Raw genomic sequence first — 25851 nt, 5'->3', positions numbered from 1 at the left:
GCCTATGGAACCGAGTATCTCAATGGCAGTCCATTATAAGAAACTGCAGACAGTTCTTTTAACTTATTTGACTCATAAACTGCTACCAGAAGAGTTGCAGTGCGTGCACGTCCGGTATGTCTTGGCTGATTGAGGGTAAACACTACATTGCCAAAAGTATTCGGTCGTCTGGCTTCATATGAACTTGAGTGACGTCCCATTCTTAATCCATAGGGTTTAATATGATGTCGGCCCACCCTTTGCAGCTATAACAGCTTCAGCTCTTCTGGGAAGGCTTTCCACAAGGGTTAGGAGTGTTTATGGGAATTTCTGGCCGTTCTTCCAGAAGCTCATTTGTGAGGTCAGACGCTGATGTTGGATGAGAAGGCCTGGCTCACAGTCTCCGCTCTAATTCATCCCAAAGGTGTTCTATGGGGTTGAGGTCAGGACTCTGTGCAGGCCAGTCAAGTTCTTCCACACCAAACTGGCTCATCCACGTCTTTATGGACCTGCTTTGTGCACTGGTGGTCAGTCATGTTGGAACAGGAAGGGGCCGTCCCCAAACTGTTCCCACAAAGTTGGGAGCGTGGAATTGTCCAAAATCTCTTGGTGCTGAAGCTTCGTCATTCCCAATCGCTTCCACTTTGTTATAATCCCACTGACAGTGGACTGTGGAATATTTAGTAGTGAGGAAATTTCACGACTGGACTTGCTGCACAGGTGGCGTCCGATCACGGCACCACGCTGGAATTCACTGAGCTCCTGAGAGCGACCCATTCTTTCACTAATGTCTGTAGAAGCAGTCTGCAGGCCGAGGGGCTCGGCTTTATACACCTGTTGCCATGGAAGTGACTGGAACACCGGAATTCAGTGATTTGGATGGGGGAGTGAATACTTTTGGCAATATAGTTTATATTTTCTGTATTCCCTTATGAAGCATCATATTATCACAATACAACAGATTACCACCAAACACAGCTAAAAACACTAAGACCCTAACAGGTTCTCTGTTCCTGGAAAATAAAATGGCAATCGAAATGGTTCTTTATTTCTCAGCATTGAAAGAAAGGAGTGTAACTGTCCTCTTGTCATCAGTTAGAATACATGGGAGTTGTTTAAATGCTCTATAACCACAGAACCCATTTCAGCTGATTTTTTTTGCACTTGAGATGTAAACAGGAATTGGTCCACCCACCCTCTTCACACATGCAATCATCGTAGCACTTGTTGTTCAGGCCGCGGTTGTGGAGTTTGCATTCGTGCTGCCTGAGGTCGCAGCAGGACCCTGGTGGAGGAACACACACACACACACACACACACAGACACACACACACACACACACACACACACACACACACACACACACACACACACACACACACACACACACACATTTTCTAAGCCGCTTCTCCCTCAGGGTCACGGTGGTGGAGGAATATATAAGTATCATTATATAGTACTTTGCAAAAGTCAGAGACTATCATTATTTAATTAAGTACAAGTTATTCATATTTCAGTGTCAGAAAAAAAGCAGGAGGCGCAGCACTGACAGAAAATTACACAGATGCCTTAAAACCTGAATTTATTATCAATTATTTTTCAGGTGTTTTTTCTGGTTTTCAAAGAAATCGGTGGGGATATTTTGCCACACCTCCACAGTTCAGTCTTAGAAGTTGGTTGCAGTTTCTGCTCCAGATGATTCAAGTAATGAGCTCTGGACTCTGGGGTGGCGCGTCTGACGTTCTGAGAACACCAGAGTTCTTCCTTGTTTGACTTTGTGATGACTTCTCATCAACTCCAGTTTTGAAAATGTGTTTTATCAGTTTTTCACTTTGACTTTATCCTTCCTTTCGCAAGTAGATTATTTTTTTTCTTCTCTGAAACATCTGAAACACAAAATACTGAGATGTTTTGTCTGGAAATTAAATAAATGAAGAGTGGCCTCTGACTTTTGATCAGCACTGTATGTACATATTTCTAAGGGTTCAAGCATGGAGTCAATTTAGGGGTCCAAGGGGCACTTTTTTAATTTATTCATTTATTATTATTTTTTGTTTTATTTTCCCCCAATTTTCTCCCCAATTTAGTCATATCCAGTTCCACCCACCTGTCAAGACTTCCCCAATCACACAATACCACCAGCGCTGAAGGCTAACACAGGCTTTCCCGAGACCAGTGAAACCAGCCACTGCATCTTTTCAAACTGCTGCTAAGTCAGCGTCACTGGACAGCCAAACGCGCTCAGAGGAAGACGCCCACCGCCAGAACTGTTATGTCAGCTAACGTTCGCCTGCGCTGACTAGCATTGCGCTGAGTGATGGGAAGAAGGGGGGCCATGCTGCCCACCCAGAGGGAGAGAGCGATGCCAATTGTGCTCTCTTGGACTCCCGGCCATGGATGACTGTAGCATCACCAGGGATTGAACTCATGATCTCCTGATGAGAGGGCCAACAAGACCGTTGCGCCACTCAAGAGCCCCCAAGCACTGACAAAATGATCCTGACCTGTCCTGTCTGAGTAAACGACTGCCCACATGTCCGGCCGGACACAAGGATGACTGACTCCTGCTACCCACTTCAGACCAGCTGCCCATGCCCCAGCTACCACCACCTACATTGGACTAGCTGCCTACCCTACACTGATTCATGGATTTGTAGCTATTCCTACTACTAATACTGCTGCTATTAATATTAGTAGTATAATAACTCTGTAGGTAGTCTGACCAGAGGAGGACGGGTCCCCCCTGGTGAGCCTGGTTCCTCCCAAGGTTTCCTCCTCAGCTCTGAGGGAGGTTCTCCTGGCCACCGTCGCCCCCGGCTTGCCCACTGGGGGGTTTTACATTCATGTTAAAACTCTGTCTTTACTGGAATTCTGTGAAGCTGCTTTGTGACAACATCCACTGTAAAAAGCTCTACAAATAAATTTGATTTGATTTCATTTGTCTTGTCCTGTCCTGTCCTTCCTGCCCACCGACCAGTTTGTGGCAATACTGACCGGGGAGGCAGTCGAGGTGATGGTCACATGGTTCAATGATGTCAGGATCAGTCGTGTTGCCATTGCTCATATTCTTGCTGCGTCGTTTGTCTTTGTACAAAACAAACAAACAAATTATTTGTAAATCATCATCAATTCATCATCAAAGTTCTCAGTAATATGAAACCTATTTGATTGCAGAAACATGTATAATATGACTAATATGCTACAACTACAAATTCCCAGATTTCAAATAATTAGCTAAAAAAAAAGTTAAAATCAATAACTAGAATAATAAACAGAGCTGCACAGAATAATGAAAGGACAGAATTATTATAAATAAATATACAAAATGTTGGAAATTTTAAAAGTGCTGATCAAAACTTATGGCAATTAATATTGTAATTGCAGTGTATTAAGATTAAGAGACCCTTATTAGTCTCACAACGGGGAAATTTCACCTCTGCATTTAACCCATCTGTGCAGTGAAACACCACATACACTCTAGTGAGCACACACACACCAGGGGGCAGTGAGCACACCTGCCCGGAGCGGTGGGCAGCCCAATCCGCAACGCCCGGGGAGCAGTTGGGGGTTAGGTGTCTTGCTCAAGGACACCTCAGTCATGTGCTGTCGGCTCTGGGGATTGAACCGGCGACCTTCCGGTCAAAAGGCTGGATCCCTGACCTCCAGCCCACGACTGCCCCTAACAAACAATATTATTCATTTTTTATATTATTTATAGTATTATAACTTCTTGCTTTTCCCAAAATACTTGAAATATTACATAAAACCTTTTGTCTAGTTTATAATATTAAAAGTGCAGTCCATGCCCTATTAGACAGAATATTAACATGACAAGCGATTTCAAACTTCTGAACTTTTGTACTTCAACGATGTTGTTTGAGAGATCTCTGTTAGATTCCTACTACAGCTTAAGCCTCATCTCTGCTCTCAAAAATCAATAATGGATATTATAAAAGCTGAATGCCCATCTCATTTTGCCCCTTTGAGTTCTGAAATTACTTGTAATGATGAATTATTTATATTGGTCTCTCTTATGGAAGGCCTTGATGCAGGAGGGTGGATAAGTATGTGTAGCAGCGCTGTACCTTTTTTCTTACTGGATGGCCAGTTGTCCACAGGCTTCATGTCTTCATAGTCTGTCCAGTCGAAAAGAGCCATGTCCAAAGTAGGCAGGACCTCACCTTGAGCTTTTCCTCGACCTGCCCTCTACACACACACACACACACACACACACACACACACACACACACACACACACACACACACACACAAATGTACAGGGTCACACTTTATTTTGATGGTATACTTTCCACTGAGTTGCTACGTCACAGTCATGTGGAAACGTTTGAAGCTAAGAAGTCTTTTATTTGCTGAGTTTTACATTTTAGACTTTTGCAACCTTTTTGTCTTTTTTACTGTATTTATTTTTCTGTGCATTAATATCAGAAGTGATTCACTCATTGGTGGATTTGCTGATGTGTGTTTGTGTTTCTCGCCCTAAACTGGGTTTTTATCGTCCGGTACAGACCGAACACTGTCCTGCTGGTCCGGACGCTAATGATCACCATCAGTTATTACAGTAATAAAAGCTGCCGAGAGCAGATCCGCGCAGCCCGGATTAATCTGAGTCTGAGGATTAGAACCAAGCAGACGTGGTGAAGACGGGTGGAGTAGTGAGGAAGGTGTGGCTGATTTAATCCTGAGACTCTTCGTCTCTCAGTACCAGTGAATGTGTTCACTTGACCTCTCCAACATGACGGACGCGCAGACGCACCACCTCAGATAGAGAACAGCAGGCAAGGCGGCATCCAGGCACGGAAATCTATGGTGCCACTGGTCCAGTGACATGTAGAGGACATGTTCACTTATATTCACTTAGAAAATCAACAAAACATGTCATTTGACCTGTGGCACCCAAATCTTCACACACTACTGGACATGGTAGGTTGTTCTGATCACATACGGATGTATCTAATACACATTATGAGAAAAGGATTAGGTTTACGACTATGTTTAGGATTAGGTCTGGCATTTAGTGCAGGCCCTGTTTTGGAAAGGCATTTTTATCAAGGTCTTAACTGTATATATGTAAATTTGAGGGCTGAAGTGTTATTTATTGCAGCATTTCTACTGAATAAAAATGTCTAGTGAGCAGCTTTTCTTGGTGAGATCAACAACTCACTGTCACGTTTTTGTAAATTCCATCAACAAGTGTGCAGGAGTCACTGCCTTTAGGGCCTCACCACCTCCCCTAGCCAGTGTGAGCTGCTATTGATATCTGCGCTCCACCAGAGAGGCTGTTTATGCCTGTTTTCTCATAATAGTTCCCACGCTCGAAGGCTGAAGCTTGTACATGAGACAGAAACAGAGACACTGAAAGACACCCCCTGCAGTTTCTGATGTCATGTATCTGAGCATATTTAGAGGACGTCAGTGCCTTTGCCAGGGGGCTGAAGCTGGTGCAGAACATGAAGGACAGAAGGAGGAGAAGACACTTGTTCCCAAGGAGAAAATACCCAAGCTTCAGAGCCAGAGAGGCAGTGTAGGACTGAAGGAGCGTAAGAGTATAATAGTGTAAGACTGTGATGCGCGGCTCTCATTACATCTTCAGCAACACAAATCACTGCTAGGAAGAAGGGCCAGGCGTGTAGTGCAACCATGGAAATGAGTATAGCTTGATCATGGAACTGGTTGTAGAGTGAATGTTTTCCCATTTTGTTTGCTACAGAATTTCAGCTGTTTATCAGTTTCAGGGCCTCCTTTATCGTATTTTTCTTTATATAATGCGCCAAATGTTATGAGTGGTGACCGGTCTGGACTGCAGGCAGGTCAGTTTAGCACTCGGACTCTTTTAACACTCCTGTTCTCATATTTATCTATGATATTTATTCATTCTGCTTTGCTTGAACACAATCGGTAATCAGAGCTTTGCTGGCAGTTTTTAAAAGATTTCTACCACTAAGATCTCAGAGATCTGTACTTTGTTTAAAAATCACTTGTACTTGTTATCTGTTTTTTCAGAAGGACGGGAACTGTAAATTGGAAATCATGGACGTCGTGTCCTCCGGGCCAAAGAGGGTGTTCCAACAGCGTGGCTTCGTAGTAAAAGAGTGCGGGTACTAGACTGGCCTGCCTGCAGTCCAGACCGTCTCCCATTGAAAATGTGTGGCGCATTATGAAGCTCAAAATACGACAGCGGAGCCCCCGGACTGCTGAGCAGCTGAAGCTGGACATCAAGCAAGAATGGGAAAGAATTCCACCTACAAAGCTTCAACAATCAGTGTCCTCAGTTCCCAAACGCTTATTGAGTGTTAAAGGAAAGGTGATGTAACACAGTGGGAAACTTCTCTGGAACGTGTTGCAGGCATCAAATTCAAAATGAGTGAATATTTGCAAAAAACAATAAAGTTTATCCGTTTGAACATTAAATATCTCGTCTTTGTAGTGTGTTCAATTGAATAAAGGCTGAAAAGGATTTGTGTCACGATTGGCCCCTCCCAGTCCTGTCCATGTGTTGGTGTTTTTGGTTTAGTCCATTTGTTTTGGTATCTGTAGTCCTGCCCCTCGTTTTGTAACTCCGCCCCTCATTGTTTTCACCTGCCCCTTGTTTTCCGTGTATACTTAAGCCGTGTGTTTGCCCCGTGTGTTTGCCGGTCTTTGTTTGATGTCTCGGTCTCTGTTTGTTGTGTTGATTCTGGGTTCTGTCATGTCTGTCCCCCGATCTGTCCGTGTTGGCTATATGAACCTGGACTGTTTTGACCATGACCCTGGATTTGCCCCTAATAAATCTCGCTTATCTCAGCACATGCGTCCGGCTCCTCGCTCCCTGTTACAATTTGCAATTAGATTTTTAATTTAACAATTTTCATTTTTTAATGGTTTGTTTTGATCATCATGTTAGTGACAATAGAAATTGCTGTGGTTTAACCATGAAAATGTGTTTAGCACTTGGATCAGTACGAGTGGATCAGACACAGCAGTGCTGCTGGAGTTGTTAAACACTGTGTCCACTCACTGTCCACTCTACTGGACACTCCTAACTTGTTGGTCCACCTTGTAGATGTAAAGTCAGAGACAACAGCTCATCTGCTGCTGCACAGTTTGTGTTGGTCATCCTCTAGTTCTTCGTCAGTGCCCACAGGACGCTGCCCAAAAGACGCTGCCCACAGGACGCTGCCCACAGGATGCTGCCCAAAAGACGCTGCCCACAGGACGCTGTTGGCTGGATATTTTTGGTTGGTGGACTATTCTCAGTCCAGCAGTGACACTGAGGTGTTTAAAAACTCCAGCAGCACCGCTGTGTCTGATCCACTCTGTCTGTAACTGTAGAACTACAGAGTGCAGCTATACAGTAAGTGGAGCTGATCAGATGGACAGTGAGTGTAGAAACGAGGAGGCGGTCAGAACGTTACGCCTGACCGGTGTATGTATGTATATATATATATATATATATCAGTGTTGCATAGTCTATGTGTACAACAAAGTCTAACTAATGGTTTTGCCAACCTTGGAAAAAAAATAAACGAAAGAGCGCGTCGTGTCAGTTCGGGTCGGGTCATGTCAGTTACTGGGCAGGGTCTGGGTATGGGTCGGTCTGAGGCCTCTGTGCAGACCTGTAATGTATGTCTGAGACAGTCTGAGTCTGAAAGACAAGCAATGCTCTCTAGTGTGATTAAAATGGAGGCAATTATGGAGCAATTATTGTACGCGGTATGGACCACATTTAAACATCTGAGCTTGAAATATACATTTACACAATTCCAGCACAGCAGGCGACACTGCTGTCCAATATAAAACATAATTAGTTCACAGTTATAACAGCATCTCCAGATGCTGCTGGAAATTAATACCTAGCGGCGATTGTAAAACATCAGACTCATCAGACTCATCAGACTCATCAGACGTGCCTTTACAGTACAATTACCAATTTATGTACAAGCAAACTCCCATCAAGACCTTGTGTCCAAAAGAAATGTTCAGATAATGGAACAAACAAACGAGCTGTGGGAGAAATATCCATTACCACGTCCTCCGACTCTGCAGCTCTGCTCGGCACAGAAGCATTCGTCAAAACCTCTGACAGTCCAGCCCAGTTAGATTAATTACAAAGGAACTGTGGTTCTGTGGCCTCTTATTCTAAGCCTTGCCACTGATCGAAACTTAATTAAGAGCGCCCGAGGTGAATCGAGTCATTGAGCTCAAATCTATATGAGCATATCAGCCCGAGTAGGGATTCGTCGCTGACCGTCTTAACTCTCAAGTGTGCCTGTATACAGAATACAAAACAGGCTGACCACCTGGTCACAGGGCTTTTAACCCTTTTTTAACCATTATTGATACAGATAAACACACAGTTAGGTCCATGAAATCGACATTGACAGCAGCACATTGGAGTCTAACCTCTTCAATTCCTTGGGACCACCTGTGGGTCCAAAACGCACTTCGTCATATTCTTCATATCTTTCATATTCCATAAGCTCCATTCAGAAGCTGGGCGTCGTGTGAGGCTGTAGCTCTTCTCTCCAGTCTAATAGACGGTGACGTCATTTTAAACCCTTATAATAAAAGAAGCTGAACTCAGTTTGTTTTTCTACTTAAAGTCGACCCGTTTTTCCCCAAATTACCAGTGGTGGATGAAGTACACAAACCCTGTACCTGAGTTAAAGTAGATACTCAAGGTAAAATATTCCTCCAGTAAAAGTAGAAGTTCCTCCCTTTAGACCTCCACTGGAGTAAAAGTACTAAAGTATTTCCCTTCAAATGTACTTAAGTATAAAGTAAAAGTACTAAAAGAGGAATTCTGGCTCTGATGTCCTGTTATCATTTTTATAACCAGACTGGCTTCATGAACTCATTTCAGGTGAAAGTCCTCCAGCGTCTCTCTTGGTAAACCAGTCTTTTAATAGAACGTCATTAATTAGTGACGCTGACCAGGGGCGATTTTAGGATCTGGTCTTTAGGGGTGCCCAGCCCCCAGTGCTCACAGAGGCACATTTTTTCTCACCAATTGAGGCGAACTAGTACATTTATAAATTTTGGAGCCGTATTAGTTTTGCTTTGAGTTGTGTTTTCCCCTACAACATTCAATCTTGACTTCATTTCAAAAGACTGTGGCTTCACAGGGATAACAGAGAGCCTGAGACAAATATTGAAGATAACTCAACATTTATTTTGGGAGTAAAGAAAAACAAATGCTAGAAAAAAAATAAAATGGTCACTAAAATAATGCATCCTTGAGCAAAAAAAAAACAACAACAAAAAAACCCACACTTTGTAATCACCCAAGGCTAATAATATCAATAATGCCTTAATAAATAAATAAATAAATAAATAAATAAAACACACAAATAAATAAAATAAATAAATATGGTCTCTTCCTGTGTGGATTAGGAAGGGCCCTAAACAGAACAAGGACAGGGGGGTCTCTAGTGGTCAGAAGGACAAACTGAAGATTTTAACACCTAATGGGGGAATAAAGATCCATCCACTTACATCCCATTCACTTCACACAAAAACAAAAAAGGTAACAACTACTAATTAAGCAACTTATTTTGGAAGAACTAAGTGGTGTCGCCTCACTTTAAGGTTGGCAAATCTGTCAATAACAATTTCAGGACTTATGCTGTCAAGAAGTTCTTTTTCAATTGACATCACAGCCAAATGATGGAGTCTATTTTGCCCCATGGTCCTCCTCAGCCAGGTATGTAGGCGGCGCAATGCACTGAAGGACCTCTCACAGCTACAGCTGCTAACAGGGATAGTAAGAGCAGCCTGAACAGTAGCTTTCAGAGTAGGGAACATGTCAGCATCAAGTTGCTTGTATACGGCCAGCATGTCCTCAACATCACCTCCAGTCTCGTTCTTGCGCTTAAAAAAGTTGCTGGCCACCATCACCTCCGCTGGCTTAAGGTCAATGTTATAGTGCAATGCCAGTGCTGACAGGAGAGGCACAGACAAGAACTGCTCAGATTTTGGAGAGCATGCCTGAATCCCACAGAGAAGCTCCTCACTTACATCAGAAAACCTCTTTTCCAGTTCTGCTAGCATTCTGTCTAAACAAGGAAACAGTAGCCTCTGTTTGAGGTCATCTGCATTGGAAGAACTAGTTGCCTCACTGCCTGCCCCAGCCCCACAATTAGACTCAACCACATAGTCCACCATTCTCTTAGTTTTACGTCTCTGCTTAGACGATTCATCAGAGACGACCAGTTTGTTAGCATCACAAATTGCCAATGCTCTGGCATGCAGCTCACCAGCAGTGGAGTCACTGCGCTTCTCCTTAAGGGAGTCGGTGACTGCGTTTTTGTACTCCATGGCTCTGGCAAGGTCGATGTTCTCCTTCTGCAGATACAAGTGCAAACCTGCACATAATGACAGGAGAGTGTGGAACATGACAAGCAAGTACACAGAGGAGAATTTGCAGAGTTTCACTCTCAGTCCCACAGCCAAAGGTGTATTAATACCAAGGAGGCATTCAATGATGGCAGGGAAGTTGTCAAGAACACAATTTACTGAACGGAGTTGGCATGCCCAACGTGTGCTTGACAACTGGACAAGTTCAGTTTGCTGTAACCCTAGTCTTGTTTGTGTCTCTACAAACTTGTGGTGGTTCACCAGTGATGAACTGAAAAATGAGTAGACACTTTCCAATATTTCAAAAAACTCTCTGGCCTCAGAAATTGCCCTGCATGTGTGACATAAAACAAGGTTCAATTCATGGGCATAACAATGTACATACACTGCTTCGGGGTGTTTCTTTCTGAAATGGGCCTGGACACCGCCCACAGCCCCACTCATCACTGCTGCACCATCGTACGTTTGAGCCACACATTTGAGATCTCCAATGCCATTTAGAGCTAACTGTTGCTCAATGGTGTTGGCAATTGACTCAGCATCAAAGCCCATCAACTCTGTTAGGGCTAGAAATCTTTCTTTAATCATTCTGCCTGTGACATACCTCACACAGAGTGATAGCTGTTCCCTTTTTCCATCCCTGGCTTCATCAGCCATAATGGCAAACATCTGCGCTTCCCTCATCTCCTTCACAATAGTTGCAGTGACCTCCTCTGCACAACACTGTACCATTTCATTCTGACTGCAACTTGAAAGATATGTGGTGTTCAGTGGAGGAGTGTAACTTTTGAGAAATGGGTCAAATTTCTGCACCAGTTTGAAGCATTCTGCAAACATTCCTTTATCGTGGCTTTCACAAGACTCATCGTGACCCCTGAATGGAATTCCCTGTTTCCCCAACATGGAGGTTACTGCTACAATGCGTTTTAAGTACTCCCTTCTCTCTTGCACTTCAGTGGAAGTAGCACTCTCAATTTGTTGTACGACACTACCCTTCAAAAGACTTGCTTTGTAGCTCTGCCAACGAATGACACTATCTTTATGGGACTGTGAGGATTCATGCTTGTGGTAGAAGCTGAGTGCCTTCCTCCAATTTTTCACACCACCACTAACAAATACGTCCTGTTTTAAATTTCGCCCAAACACCCTGCATGCATAGCAGAATGCAGCATCCCTTTTACAGGAGTATTCAAGCCAATTAAAGCTTTGAAACCAGTTGAACTGGAAGGCCCTTTTTTGTGTGCCAAACACACTTTGTGGGTATTGGGCTAGCTTTACTTGTTTAGGACCTGTGTTTCTGTCACCTAAATCTAAAGCTGTCTCTGTCGAAACTGATGCTGATGCTGCTGCCTGTTCTTGTTCTGCTTCTCCACTGAACTCCCTGTCACCTTCACCAATATGCTCCTCCTCCTCTGTTTCTGTAGCAACATGATTCAGAAAAAATAAATAAAAATAAAATTATATATATATATATATATATATATATATATATATATATATGGGTCAATGACGTTTTAGTAATAGCAGTCAGGGTGGTGCAACCACAGCTAATACCACCATTGTATGCATTAAATGAGCGAGTTGATTATCAGCACATTATCAGTACATTCATTGACCCATATATATATATATATATATATAAGACATAACAAAGCTATTAATTTACAATATTAACAGTATTTGGATGAAATAATATACAACAGTGGCCTGTTTTTATTCTTCTTACCCGCTACTTGTATATGTTCCTCCCTTTCACAGTCCTCACTCTCTCTATCCTTCTTCCTTTCTCCTAAAAACATTTTATTGTAAGCCTACTAGCAGTCTTCAAATATTAACACATTTCTTAATGTAGCTGTGTTAATTGACAAACAATTATATAACCCTATAATTGATGGGAGAAGCTATTTCAAATAAGCCACTACCATTCCTTACCAGGTCTCTCTGCTCATCTTTTTCTCCATTAAATTCCATCTTAAAATTCAATGAAAGAGGATAGCTACTGCAAGCCACATTAAGGGACTATTCTATTGACTGTTATAAACTGACAAAACTATTTCAGTCTTTTTCTCTCTCACCTGAAGTTGAGCGTTCACCTTTGTTCTTAAAAAAAGAATGTATGTCCATCTATGGAAAGACAGACAATCGGTCAGATTTTCCCAATGTTCCATTAACTAAATGCAACTGACTTGGCCAACTACAGCTCTCCAAATGCACGGTCTAACGTTGGGGAAGTTCACTCGGCTGCACTCTTTACCCATATTTCATTCACAAGGTTTCAAAGTAGGCTAAATGCCCTCCAGCATTAGCCAGCTAACTTTAACTAAGCTACGAAAAGCTGCTGCATCAAGGCATTGCCACACACACATTCGCTTATAACCGGACCAATCTAGGATTGAGTTATCAGTGAACCTCAACGCCATGATGTATTATAATCAGTCGACACACGTCTACTGAACACTGCAAAAAATCCATTGGCAAAAAAATAGACAAAATATATGTAAATTAAGACGTAAATGCTTATATTAAGCAAAGTAATCTGCCAATGGGGTAAGATTTTTTTTCTTATTAAGATTTCTTAAAATAAGCAATCACAAAATCCCAAAATGAGTGAAGTGAATCTTAAATCAAGTACAAATCATTGTGTTTTTAGCATGTAAACTGAAAAATTTAATTAACTTGAACGGTTAGTTTTTTTGTGCTTGTTTTGAGTTCAAATGACTTAAAATAGGGTAAAAATTCTAAGTAAGACTGATTAAGTTCATTATACTTAAAATAAGCAAAATAATCCTAAAACTTGCAATGCCTAGTAAGTCAAAAATTCTTATCAGAGAAAAAAAGATTTATTGCCTTAAAATGACTTAATTTTACTTGTTAAGATTTTTTTTTTGCAGTGAAGAAACATACCTTCTCACCCCAGCTCAGGTGCTGGCTGCCTCGCAGATCCAGAAATGTAGAATGTGAACAGCTAGCTTACGACCAGAACAAAATGCCAAGCTGTAGACAATTCTAGCAGCAAGCAGTCGCGTGAATGTGCCAACCAATCAGAAGAGATATAATTGATAAGTGGACTGGTCACAAGCCTCGTTTTGAAGCAGGGTTGCCAGATTGGCCAGTCGAACCAAAGTATTGCGCAGGTGCAGAGCAAGTTTTTTGCATAATATAATATTTAAAAAATGTGTTGAGCCAGGGGGTGCTGAGCAACCTCACGGTGGTGCTCTAGCACCACTAAAAATACCCTAGCCTCGCCCCTGACGCTGACGTCTATTAAAATGATCAGAAGCACAAAACACTGAAGGTAAACAGTTTCCATCAGGGAGAAACGAGTGGCTCTGAAATCTGTTCATGATGACTGGGCTGTTTCTTCAGTTTAGTTTCTAGATGTAGATTGTATGGATGTTATGAAACTCTAACAATGTACATACAGCACTTTATCCTCTTAATTCAAACAACATTCTGTTTTCCATTATATGGGCCATTGATTGCCTGTGTTTATATGGGCCATTGATTGCCTGTGTTTATATGGGCCACTGATTGCCTGTGTTTATATGGGCCATTGATTGCCTGTGTTTATATGGGCCATTGATTGCCTGTGTTTATATGGGCCACTGATTGCCTGTGTTTATATGGGCCATTGATTGCCTGTGTTTATATGGGCCACTGATTGCCTGTGTTTATATGGGCCATTGATTGCCTGTGTTTATATGGGCCATTGATTGCCTGTGTTTATATGGGCCACTGATTGCCTGTGTTTATATGGGCCATTGATTGCCTGTGTTTATATGGGCCATTGATTGCCTGTGTTTATATGGGCCATTGATTGCCTGTGTTTATATGGGCCACTGATTGCCTGTGTTTATATGGGCCATTGATTGCCTGTGTTTATATGGGCCACTGATTGCCTGTGTTTATATGGGCCATTGATTGCCTGCGTTTATATGGGCCATTGATTGCCTGTGTTTATATGGGCCACTGATTGCCTGTGTTTATATGGGCCATTGATTGCCTGTGTTTATATGGGCCATTGATTGCCTGTGTTTATATGGGCCATTGATTGCCTGTGTTTATATGGGCCATTGATTGCCTGTGTTTATATGGGCCATTGATTGCCTGTGTTTATATGGGCCACTGATTGCCTGTGTTTATATGGGCCATTGATTGCCTGTGTTTATATGGGCCACTGATTGCCTGTGTTTATATGGGCCATTGATTGCCTGCGTTTATATGGGCCATTGATTGCCTGTGTTTATATGGGCCACTGATTGCCTGTGTTTATATGGGCCATTGATTGCCTGTGTTTATATGGGCCATTGATTGCCTGTGTTTATATGGGCCATTGATTGCCTGTGTTTATATGGGCCATTGATTGCCTGTGTAGGGACAGGGGGTACATGTTTGAGCCAAAGGGTGAGGAAGAGAGAGAAGAACAGATGGTAATGAGGAGAAATAAGGAGGAGGATGGGTGTGTAACACCTCTCTTTCCATGTTGGTGCTGTTAAGCACCCCCCCCCCTGCCTCCTTCCCAGCATGCACTGGGGAAGCTGGGTAATATGGCTTGTGTGATGAAAAGAGGGACATGATCCCGCCCAGGCAGTGTACAGTGATAAATTAACTGAGGCGGAGCGGCACAGCTAAATAAATCTGCCCAGCCGAGTCCCTCAGCAGCAGGATCTGTGTTTAGGAACGTTCTTTAATGCTTAGAAATTTTTGCTGGTGATAAAAAGCACATTGTAAATGTACATTAATGCTTAGATTATTATCTGTTATTAATTATTAGACAAGCTCAAATTCAATTTAAGGACGTAAAAGCCAAAGAGCTAAATTTTTGACTGACACACAGTTTCTGTTTTGCTGTGTCTCCATAAAGTAAAATAACACCGAAAGCGTGTTTCTGTGTAAATTCCACATTTTTCATTATTTCTGGCTGTATAACTTCTTCTTCTTCTTCTTCTTCTTCTTCTTTCAGCTGCTCCCTTTAGGGGTCGCCACAGCGGATCATCTGCCTCCATCTTGCCCTATCCACTGCCTCCTCTACTTTCACACCAACCATCTCCATGTCCACCTTCACTACATCCATAAACCTCCTCTGAGGTCTACCTCTTCTCCTTCTGCCCGGCAGCTCCATCTCCAACATTCTTTGACCAATATATCCACTATTCCTCCTCAACACATGTCCAAACCATCTCAACCTGGCCTCTCTGGCTTTATCTCCAAACTGCTCCACCTTCACTGTCCCTCTGATCTGCTCATTTCTAATCTTGTCCAGCCTGGTCACTCCCAACGAAAATCTCAGCATCTTCATCTCCGCCACCTCCAGCTCAGCCTCCTGTCTTTTAGACAGAGCCACAGGTTCTCCAAACCATACATCATAGCAGGACGCACTGCTGTCTTGTAGACCTTCCCTTTCACTCTTGCTGCTATCCTTCTGTCACACATCAGCCCTGACACCCGTCTCCACCCACTCCATCCTGCCTGCACCCTCTTCTTCACCTCTTTTCTGCACTGTCCATTGCTCTGGATGGTTGACCCAAGATATTTGAAGTCATCCACCTTTACGACCTCTACTCCTTGCATCTTAACCTTTCCACCTGCCTCCCTCTCATTCACACACATGTATTCTGTCTTGTCTCTACTGACCTTCATTCCTCTCCTCTCCAGTGCAAACCTCCACCTCTCCAGATTCTCTTCCACCTGCTCTCTACTCTCACCACAGATTACAATGTCATCTGTAAACATCATGGTCCATGGAGCCTCCTGCCTGACCTCATCTGTCAACCTGTCCATCACCATTGCAAACAAGAAGGGGCTCAAAGCTGATCCCTGATGTAACCCCACCTTCACCTTGAAACCATTTTTCACTCCAACTGCACACCTCACCACTGTCTCACTATCCTCATACATGTCCTGCACCACCCAGCTACACCTGACTTCCTCATACAGTACCACAGTTCCTGTCTTGGCACCCTATCACCTGCCTTCTCTAGATCCACAAAGACACAATGCAGTTCCTTCTGGCCTTCTCTGTACTTCTCTACCAACACTCTCAACGCAAAAATGGCATCTTTCTGGGCATGAAACCAAACTGCTGCTCACTGATCTGGACCTCTCGCCTTAGCCTTGCTTCAACAACTCTTTCCCATACCTTCATGGTGTGGCTCATCAACTTTATACCTCTGTAGTTACTGCAGCTCTGCACATCACCCTTGTTCTTAAAAATGGGGACCAGTGCACTGCTTCTCCACTCATCAGGCGTCCTCTCACTCTCCAGGATTTTGTTAAACAACCTGGTTAAAAAGTCCACTGCCTTCTCTCCTAAACATCTCCATACCTCCACAGGTATGTCATCTGGACCAACTGCCTTTCCATTCTTCATCCTTTTTAAAGCTGCCCTCACTTCCACCTTACTAATTCTCTGCACTTCCCGATCCACTATCTCTCTGCCCGTCGTCCTCCTCTCTCTCTCGTTTTCCTCATTCATTAGTTCTTCAAAGTCCTCCTTCCATCTACTCAACACTCTCTGTTCCCTCACTAGTACATTTCCCTCTCTATCCTTTATCAGCCTAACCTGCTGTACATCCTTTCCAGCTCTATCTCTCTGTTTAGCCAAACGATACAAGTCCTTTACTCCTTCTTTACTGTCCAGCCTCTCATACAGCTCATCATAGGCCTGAGCCTTTGCCTTCGCCACCATTCTTTTCGATATGCGACTAGCCTCACAGAACTCCTGCCTACTTCCTTCATCTCTCTGGTTATCCCACTTTTTCTTAGCTGCCTTCTTCTTCTGAATACTCTCCTGGACTTCCTCATTCCACCACCAACTTTCCTTGTCTTATTTCCTCTGACCAGACGAAACACCCAACACATTCTTGCCAGTTTCTCTCACCACCATAGCTGTAGTTTCCCAGTCCTCAGGTAGCTCCTCACTGCCCCCAAGGGCCTGTTGCAATTTTCCCCTGAACTGCCTGCAACCATCCTCCTCCTTCAGCTTCCACCATCTAATCTTTGGCTCTGTCTTCACTCTCTTCCTCTTCTCTGTTTCTAATCTCATTCTACAGACAACCACCCTATGCTGCCTTGCTACACTTTCCCCTGGCACCACTTTACAATCTCCAATCTCCTTGAGGTGGCATCTCCTGCTAAGGATATAATCCACCTGTGTGCACCTCCCTCCACTCTTGTATGTCACCCTATGTTCTTCCCTCTTCTGAAAATACGTGTTCACCACAGCCGTTTCCATTCTCTCTGCAACATCTACAACCATCTGACCTTCCGCATTTCTGTCTTTCACACCATACATACCCAGCACCTCTTCATCCCCTCTGTTCCCTTCACCAACATGTCCATTGAAGTCTGCACCAATCACTAATCTCTCCTCTCTAGGGACACCATCTACCACTTCATCCATCTTACTCCAAAATTACTCCAAAATAAAAAAGCCTACCCAGATTTTGGAATAAGATCCTTTGGACAGATGAAACCAAGACCAGCTTGTACCAGAATGATGGGAAGAGAAGAGTATAGAGAAAGAAAGGATGGGCTTATGATTCAAAGAAAAATGTAGGGTTAGTCAGTCAAATGCTGCAAAACTGATAGGACATCACTTCACAGTGGACAATGACCCAAAACATACACAAAAGCACAAACAAGCAGCAGCTGAAGGCCTTGCAAAGCATTTAAAGGGAGGAAACTCAGAAACTGGTGTCGTCTATGGGTTCCAGACTTCAGGCAGTCATTGACTGAAAATGAAAAAAAGGAATAAAAATAATGTGTTTATAATTGTTAGTTTGTTCAATTACTTTTGAGCCTGTGAAAATGGAGGGGCTATGTGAAGAATGATTGTGGTTCCTACGTAGTCACTGCAATATTTGATTAAAGCTGAAGTCTACACTTCAGTCATGACTGCTTAACAGGGTATATTTTGGTTTGTCCATCTGAATTTCCACAAACAAATCATAAGGCAAATTATTCATTAACTGCATAAAATAAACATAAATTTTTCTTTCTTTCTTTACTTTTTGTAAAAGTTGTCTCAGATTAACAGAATGTGTGTTTTATGATATGCACATTATTATATGCCAAAAAAAAAGGCCAAAAATCTGCGCCGCTCTTTGTGTTGTCTTCTAAAAGTGATGTTTCCAGAGCAGATCACTGAAGAGACGCCGTCTGTTTATAGTTTAGAGCCCAGATTTGGGGAAAAACGGGTCGACTTTCAGTAGAAAAACAAACTTGAGTTCAGCTTCTTTTATTATAAGGGTTTAAAATGACGTCACCGTCTATTAGACTGGAGAGAAGAGCTACAGCCTCACACGACGCCCAGCTTCTGAATGGAGCTTATGGAGTATGAACTTTATGGAGAACATGACCAAGTGCGGTTTGGGACCACCGGTGGTCTCGAGGAGTTGAAGAGGTTCATTTCAAATCCTTTGTGGTGGTGTATACAGGCAAAAATTGGGTCCCTGCCCAAATACTTATGGACATGACTGCATATTTTTCCACTAAATTCATGACCTTTGAACAGTCCTTTTTTATGATTCTATAAAGACCTTCATCTCAAAAGATTCTTCAAGTGCACTGAGGTGGTTGGTATTTATTTCATCAGTATCATTAAAAAATCAATATTCAATTTATGACAGTTATCATGCAGTTCTATCCCTCTAAACGCTTTGTATGGTAAAATATTGTCAGATTATAACAGGAATTGGGATGATGAAGAAAGCATCTCTCTAAATCTCTCTAAACAGCAGTGATACTTTGTGAATTCATTCACAAATTGTTTGGTGACAAAGGAGTGACTAAAAAAAAACTAAAAACTAAAACTCTTACAACAAATACTGGAAACCAGACAAATGACCTATTTTCCTTATTCTGTCTTCTGCAACACATTCACCATCTTCTCTGACTCTCTGTTGTCCAAAAAATAATCGCACCATTCAGAAGCACACGTCATGCGGAAACCCAGGCCTCAGCAGAGCGTCAGCGAATGGGGATAAATCCCTCCAGAGGAACAACACACTCAGCACATTCAGAAGCACAATGGAGCTTCATATTCAAGGATACGTCTGGCCGAGTGGTTACCTGGGGTTTGGTGGAGGCCGGGGGCAGAGTTGGGGGATGCTCGCTTGTCGCCGTGGCAACCGAGATGCGGGAAGCCGGGGAGGGGGCCTTGGAGGCCACAGACGCGTCGCGATTGGGTGAGAGTGTGTCGGGGCTGTCGTCCAGTACATCAAAGTCCTTCATTAAAGACCCTAATTCTGCTTTAGGGTCAGGGAAGAACCCTGAGGGAGAGAGAGACAAAGAAAGAGACGTCGTATAATTTTTTGCTGTCATAACAAAACCTTGTTCAGCTGCACTTTAGCCTGTGAGAAGATGTCATGAAGAATGGACCAAAGGAAATGGTACAAAATTACTCCGAATAAATCTTACATGCAGTTAAGAACATAACACGATGTACTTTTGAGTTTCTGTTTGGAGGTTTAATAGAACGTATTTATGCTTTTAACTACTCTTTACACACAGCATTAAATTTTGTCTTACTGATGATAATAAAGGCATGTATTCAGTCATTCAGGGTGAATAGCTAGAAAGAACGTTGTTGATGCTGCTGTTGGGAGCACTGAATGCATGACTGGACTCAATAAATCAATTAATTAGACCTGTGAAGTGGACATCATCTGACCTTAGGACCTGCAGGTAGACCTGAAGGTTGCAGATACCAATTAACACTACTTTCACAAAGTGCTAATTGTTTTTAGCAACTAGAAATGTTCAAATCAGGTTTTTTTTATCTCAATATGAGACTTTTAATGCTGAGTATCTGCCAACACTGATCTCATATTTATATTTCTGAAAATAATACAGCCGCCCAGTGGACACTTCAGGCATAGTAAAGTTAGTAAAACCAATCTAGTTTAGGAAACACGTTGCTTTCGTAACAAAATGTAAATTTTTTCTCTTTTTCATGTAAATGGAAAATGTCAGCTGCCCTTTGCACTGTCCAAAAATCATAAATAGAGGAATAGAAGTGGTCAAAGAATTATTACTTAGTGTTTTTGTTATATAAAGTTGCTAAAATAATGGAAATATTTTTTAAAAGAATAATATGTATATTTCTTTAATGGGGTAGTTGGTAAAGATGTCATATGCCAACAATGTGCATCAGCCAGAAATGAACCCAACACCATTCGCCAGACGTGTCTGATCTTCAGAGTCGGACCAAATCAGACTGAGCCGTAAAACTGACCCAATATCAGGTTCAGCTCAGTTTGGTCAGTTTGTCCAGATCAGTATTAATGTTGTTTTGTTCCAGCTGGTCTGTAAAGCTTCTTACAGCCCGTTTAGTTTGGCGAATGGTGTTGGGTTCATTTCTGGCTGATTCCAGGTTGTTCAGCTGTTCTTCTGTCACAGCTGCCGACTGAAAAGCTGCTCAGTGGAGACGACAGTTTGGGAATTTAGTGTCGTCTCGTCTTCAGAGTCGGACCAAATCGGCTGTTGGTCAGATGTGGTCTTAACAGTGTCCGTTTTCTGTTTGTGGCAAAGTAAGAAGTAAAAACGTTCAGATGGCTCAAGCGTCTCCTACAACTGTCAGAGTCGTTGCTTAGCAACAGCATCTTAGTGGAGTGATACAGTGTTTGTGATGTTATGGTGAAATGACAGCAGTTAGAACAACTCTCAACCAATCAGCTCACGTGACTGGAACTGACTGTTGTATAATTCACACTAAACCATTCTGAATGGCTCTGTTGCCATTATAACCATTTAATTTTCCCATTTAACCATATTTTGACAAATGCAGCTACCACACTATGGACATTTAAACTGCCTCCCAGTGTCAGAAAATGTGCCTCCCTACAGCAGATCACAGCTAATGTGCTGTACATCACCTTATAAATACACAGAGTGCAGTGTGGTAAAACAGCCTTAAGAAAGGACGAGAATTTGTTTGTCCTTTAAATCAACATCTCAATCAATATTGGAGGCTAATCCATTCAGGCACCTTTCCCTCGAGTCTTGTCCCTGCGGCCATGTCTCCGGTGATCAGGCTGGTGTCCGTGTCTTCTGCCCTTACGCGTGAACTCTCCTCCTGGAGGGTGATTGTCCCTCATGTGAGAAAGACCTCTGACTCCGCCGTGACCTCTCTCCCGCTCCCCAGGTCCCATCTCCAACCTGACGGGGCTCAAGCCCTCCAGGCCTGGCCCGTCATCCTCAGGCCGGGTGGCTGGCTGCAGAGGCCTATGGGAAAGTGCCCCCTGCCTCCTCCGGTGGCCTGCGTGTGGCAGCGCAGCCTCATGGTCCTGCAGGACGTTTCTGTTGGCAGTAGAAACCTGCCTCAGGCCCCGCTTGGTGTTCACCGGCAGGCTCTCACTGCTTTGTGAGGGAGGGGGGAGGGTGGCAAGGAGGAGGGCAAAAGGTAAGCACCAGCTGGACTTCATCTTCACTTCCAGCACCTCCTGTTGGTCAGAGAAAAACAGGGACATGACGGGTCAGTAAATGGCCATCAGTCTGCTTGTAACTGCGCTACATGAACAACAACCCACAATCGAAATGTCTAAAGATCTACACAATACATCCAAAAGTTTGAACCCCTGTTCCTCGAATGTTTCTTCTGAAATCAATTGTACTAATAACAGCCAGCCATGTCATCAGCACCGCCATTTTGGGGAGGTTAGCATCGCCGCTGGACAGCATTCAGTACCATCACAGAGCGGCAGTTTAAGAAAGATACTGCCCAGAATTCCACTATCCCAGGAATATTGCTCCAAGAAAGTGGGATAGGATTATATAACAGATGGGAACGCAGTGATCCACATTCATGTCTGTGTGTTTATCGTCTGTGTGGTGTTTATTGTGTGTGGTGTTTATTGTGTGTGTGGTGTTTATCGTCTGTGTGGTGTTTATCGTCTGTGTGGTGTTTATCGTCTGTGTGGTGTGGTGTTTATCGTCTGTGTGGTGTTTATCGTCTGTGTGGTGTTTATTGTGTGTGTGGTGTTTATTGTGTGTGGTGTTTATTGTCTGTGTGGTGTTTATTGTGTGTGTGGTGTTTATTGTCTGTGTGGTGTTTATCGTATGTGTGGTCTTTATCGTCTGTGTGGTGTTTATCGTCTGTGTGGTGTTTATCGTCTGTGTGGTGTTTATGGTCTGTGTGGTGTTTATCGTCTGTGTGGTGTTTATCGTCTGTGTGGTGTTTATGGTCTGTGTGGTGTTTATCGTCTGTGTGGTGTTTATCGTCTGTGTGGTGTTTATTGTGTGTGTGGTGTTTATTGTGTGTGTGGTGTTTATTGTGTGTGTGGTGTTTATCGTCTGTGTGGTGTTTATTGTGTGTGTGGTGTTTATTGTGTGTGTGGTGTTTATCGTCTGTGTGGTGTTTATCGTGTGTGTGATGTTTATTGTGTGTGTGGTGTTTATTGTCTGTGTGGTGTTTATTGTTTGTGTGTGTGGTGTTTATTGTGTGTGTGGTGTTTATTGTGTGTGTGGTGTTTATCGTCTGTGTGGTGTTTATTGTCTGTGTGGTGTTTATTGCGTGTGTGGTGTTTATTGTGTGTGTGGTGTTTATTGTGTGTGTGATGTTTATCGTCTGTGTGGTGTTTATTGTGTGTGGTGTTTATTGTGTGTGTGATGTTTATTGTCTGTGTGGTGTTTATTGTGTGTGTGGTGTTTATCGTCTGTGTGGTGTTTATTGTGTGTGATGTTTATCGTCTGTGTGGTGTTTATTGTGTGTGTGGTGTTTATTGTGTGTGTGATGTTTATTGTCTGTGTGGTGTTTATCGTCTGTGTGGTGTTTATTGTGTGTGTGATGTTTATTGTGTGTGTGGTGTTTATTGCCTGTGTGGTGTTTATTGTGTGTGTGGTGTTTATCGTCTGTGTGGTGTTTATTGTGTGTGTGATGTTCATTGTCTGTGTGGTGTTTATTGTCTGTGTGGTGTTTATTGTGTGTGTGGTGTTTATTGTCTGTGTGGTGTTTATTGTGTGTGTGGTGTTTATTGTGTGTGTGGTGTTTATCGTCTGTGTGGTGTTTATTGTCTGTGTGGTGTTTATTGTGTGTGTGGTGTTTATCGTCTGTGTGGTGTTTATTGTCTGTGTGGTGTTTATTGTCTGTGTGGTGTTTATTGTGCGTGTGGTGTTTGTGTAGATATGGCCACGTGGGTGGTGAAGCTCAGAGATCCTGCTGATGTGATCGTTTTTCCTCTGGTTTTATATAAAGCTTATTTCATTTAACAGGCTATTCAGAGGATCTCAGCTTTATGTAGTAGTGTGATGATGTCATGGCACCAGACACCTCACCATAGTTACATCTGCTCCACACCTTTAGATGAGATGCTTAAGCTAGCTTTGGAAGGAATACTCGCAGCTGTAAGAAATCATTGGTGGACATAATCATGCTTATCTGTATGATTATACAGGGGGATGGGGGGGGGCGGTCCTGTCTCAGCAGTTTTTGTAGACAGAATAGAGAAGTGTAGATATTCATAATAGATTAACGTTAGAACCTTCTTACACAAACCTGAAGTCAGCTTCTTATTAGCCGGCTTCTTGTTCAAATTTTCCCGTTCCACCTTAAATGATGCAGCTTCAGGCACCAGAATGGAACTGCTGGACCGAGAAGCTGGCGAATAGGAAGCTTCAGCTTCGCCCTTCTTACTGTGTTTATTTTATTTTTCTGTGCATTAATATCAGAAGTGATTCACTCATTGGTGGATTTGCTGATGTGTGTTTGTGTTTCTCGCCCTAAACTGGGTTTTTATCGTCCGGTACAGACCGAACACTGTCCTGCTGGTCCGGACGCTAATGATCACCATCAGTTATTACAGTAATAAAAGCTGCCGAGAGCAGATCCGCGCAGCCCGGATTAATCTGAGTCTGAGGATTAGAACCAAGCAGACGTGGTGAAGACGGGTGGAGTAATGAGGAAGGTGTGGCTGATTTAATCCTGAGACTCTTCGTCTCTCAGTACCAGTGAATGTGTTCACTTGACCTCTCCAACATGACGGACGCGCAGACGCACCACCTCAGATAGAGAACAGCAGGCAAGGCGGCATCCAGGCACGGAAATCTATGGTAATAACAGGCAGAGGTGTGGACCGGAGCCATATGACTTGTACTCAAGTCTGACTCGAGCCACAAATTTGAGGACTTGAGACTTGACGAGAAAACTGAGAAAGACTTATGCTTCAACTTTAACTTCATCACAAGTGACTTCAGCTTTTTGACTCAAGATCCAAAGCAGAAGAAGCGTGGACAGTCTGACTGCAGATGGGACTCTACACAGTTTACTTTGCCTGAGAACGGATTCATTCCCCGATGCAAGTCTGATAAACAGCAGTGTTATCAGAGGTCAGTCACTGTGGTCATGCTTGGTTTATTTTATTTTGGAAAACAAGTCAAGCGCTTAGTTTCACCTCCATAAGCTTTAAAAAAGCATCAATGCCCCCTGGCTCAGAACTTGAACCACAGGTTTACAAGAGAAACTCACCAGGCGAACTGACCCATTTTCTGTGCGCTGAAATATGACAATACAGACTCTTTACAGCCCATTTTAAAATAAAGTTTAAAATTTAAAGTGGTATCCAGTACCAGAAATGGCATCAATGCATACTTAATTTGAGCAATTCACCACACAATGCAGGTCATGCCTGTAAAGAACATGATTTGGTCTGATAGGGTTTGTCAAAGAGATAAACAGACCATTCCATCTTTCCTCAGGAGGGAAATCAAACATGATGAGGGTCTCTCAGCGCATCACACCATACAAATCAGTGACACAGGTCTGACTCTGAACATCCAGCATACGCCAGTCTGTTCCTCAGTTAGCGCTACCCCCCCTCACCCTGCCTTTTGTTCCCTAGAGTACATGAAAGCTATGCTCTTCATACAGTCCCCAAAAAGCAGAATGTCTGAAAAATAAAAGTGGGAAAAGCTTTTAAAGTGGGAATGAAGCAAAGTTCCAGTCACTTTTGGACACTGTGGTATTGTATCCAGCACAGTGACTCCCTCAGAGGAGCAGCGAAGAACATAACTGCTGGGGTTGAAGGCAGGGAGGCACACAAAATGGGTGTTTTTCGAGCAACACCACTCTCCCCATTATTGCCTTTTAATTGGTATTGCAGAGCCGTCGTTCGCATTAGCCTCAGGTTATTCATAAGAGCCATTTTATTAAAGGCAAATTTAATGAGAAAAAGATTCCATTGACTCTGGTGGCACTAAGAGAAATTTGAAGTATGAGCAGTTGATGAGACCAGTGTGTCACACTGCCCCATCACACCTGGGAGTAGAAGGGAATATGAATGCCACTGTCCACTGCACAGTTTATCATACAGAGTTTCTTCTAATCTAAAAATCTATCAACAACAGCAAATGTAGATGTTAATTTATACACAGTAGCATAGATAAAAACAGAAGGAGTAGCCTGGATTTATAGATATAATACAGCATGTTATGCGCTGTTAGGAACTACATAATCAAGTGTTTAAGATTACAGTTTTTTCAGTGCTAGTGCTGTGAGGTGATCAATGATTGGATCAGATGCAG

The 25851-nt window shown here is 42.9% G+C and overlaps 1 protein-coding gene across 1 annotated transcript in view; it reads right to left on the bottom strand.

The window, feature by feature from the left end:
- The window catches only part of draxin (dorsal inhibitory axon guidance protein), a 46817-nt gene that overhangs the window by 1774 nt on the left and 19192 nt on the right, over positions 1-25851 (bottom strand). The window contains exons 2-6 of the mRNA XM_017685804.2: positions 21323-21776; positions 19405-19604; positions 4065-4185; positions 2974-3063; positions 1175-1264 (exon numbers count right to left, since the gene is read on the bottom strand). Of these exons, the coding sequence (XP_017541293.1) occupies positions 1175-1264; positions 2974-3063; positions 4065-4185; positions 19405-19604; positions 21323-21758 (937 nt within the window). The 5' untranslated portion in view covers positions 21759-21776. The remainder of the gene's footprint in view (positions 1-1174; positions 1265-2973; positions 3064-4064; positions 4186-19404; positions 19605-21322; positions 21777-25851) is intronic.

Source organism: Pygocentrus nattereri, chromosome 21 (genome assembly GCF_015220715.1).
Source record: "Pygocentrus nattereri isolate fPygNat1 chromosome 21, fPygNat1.pri, whole genome shotgun sequence".
In the NCBI taxonomy this organism is placed as follows: domain Eukaryota; kingdom Metazoa; phylum Chordata; class Actinopteri; order Characiformes; family Serrasalmidae; genus Pygocentrus; species Pygocentrus nattereri.
This window is presented reverse-complemented; position numbering and strand designations above follow the sequence as displayed.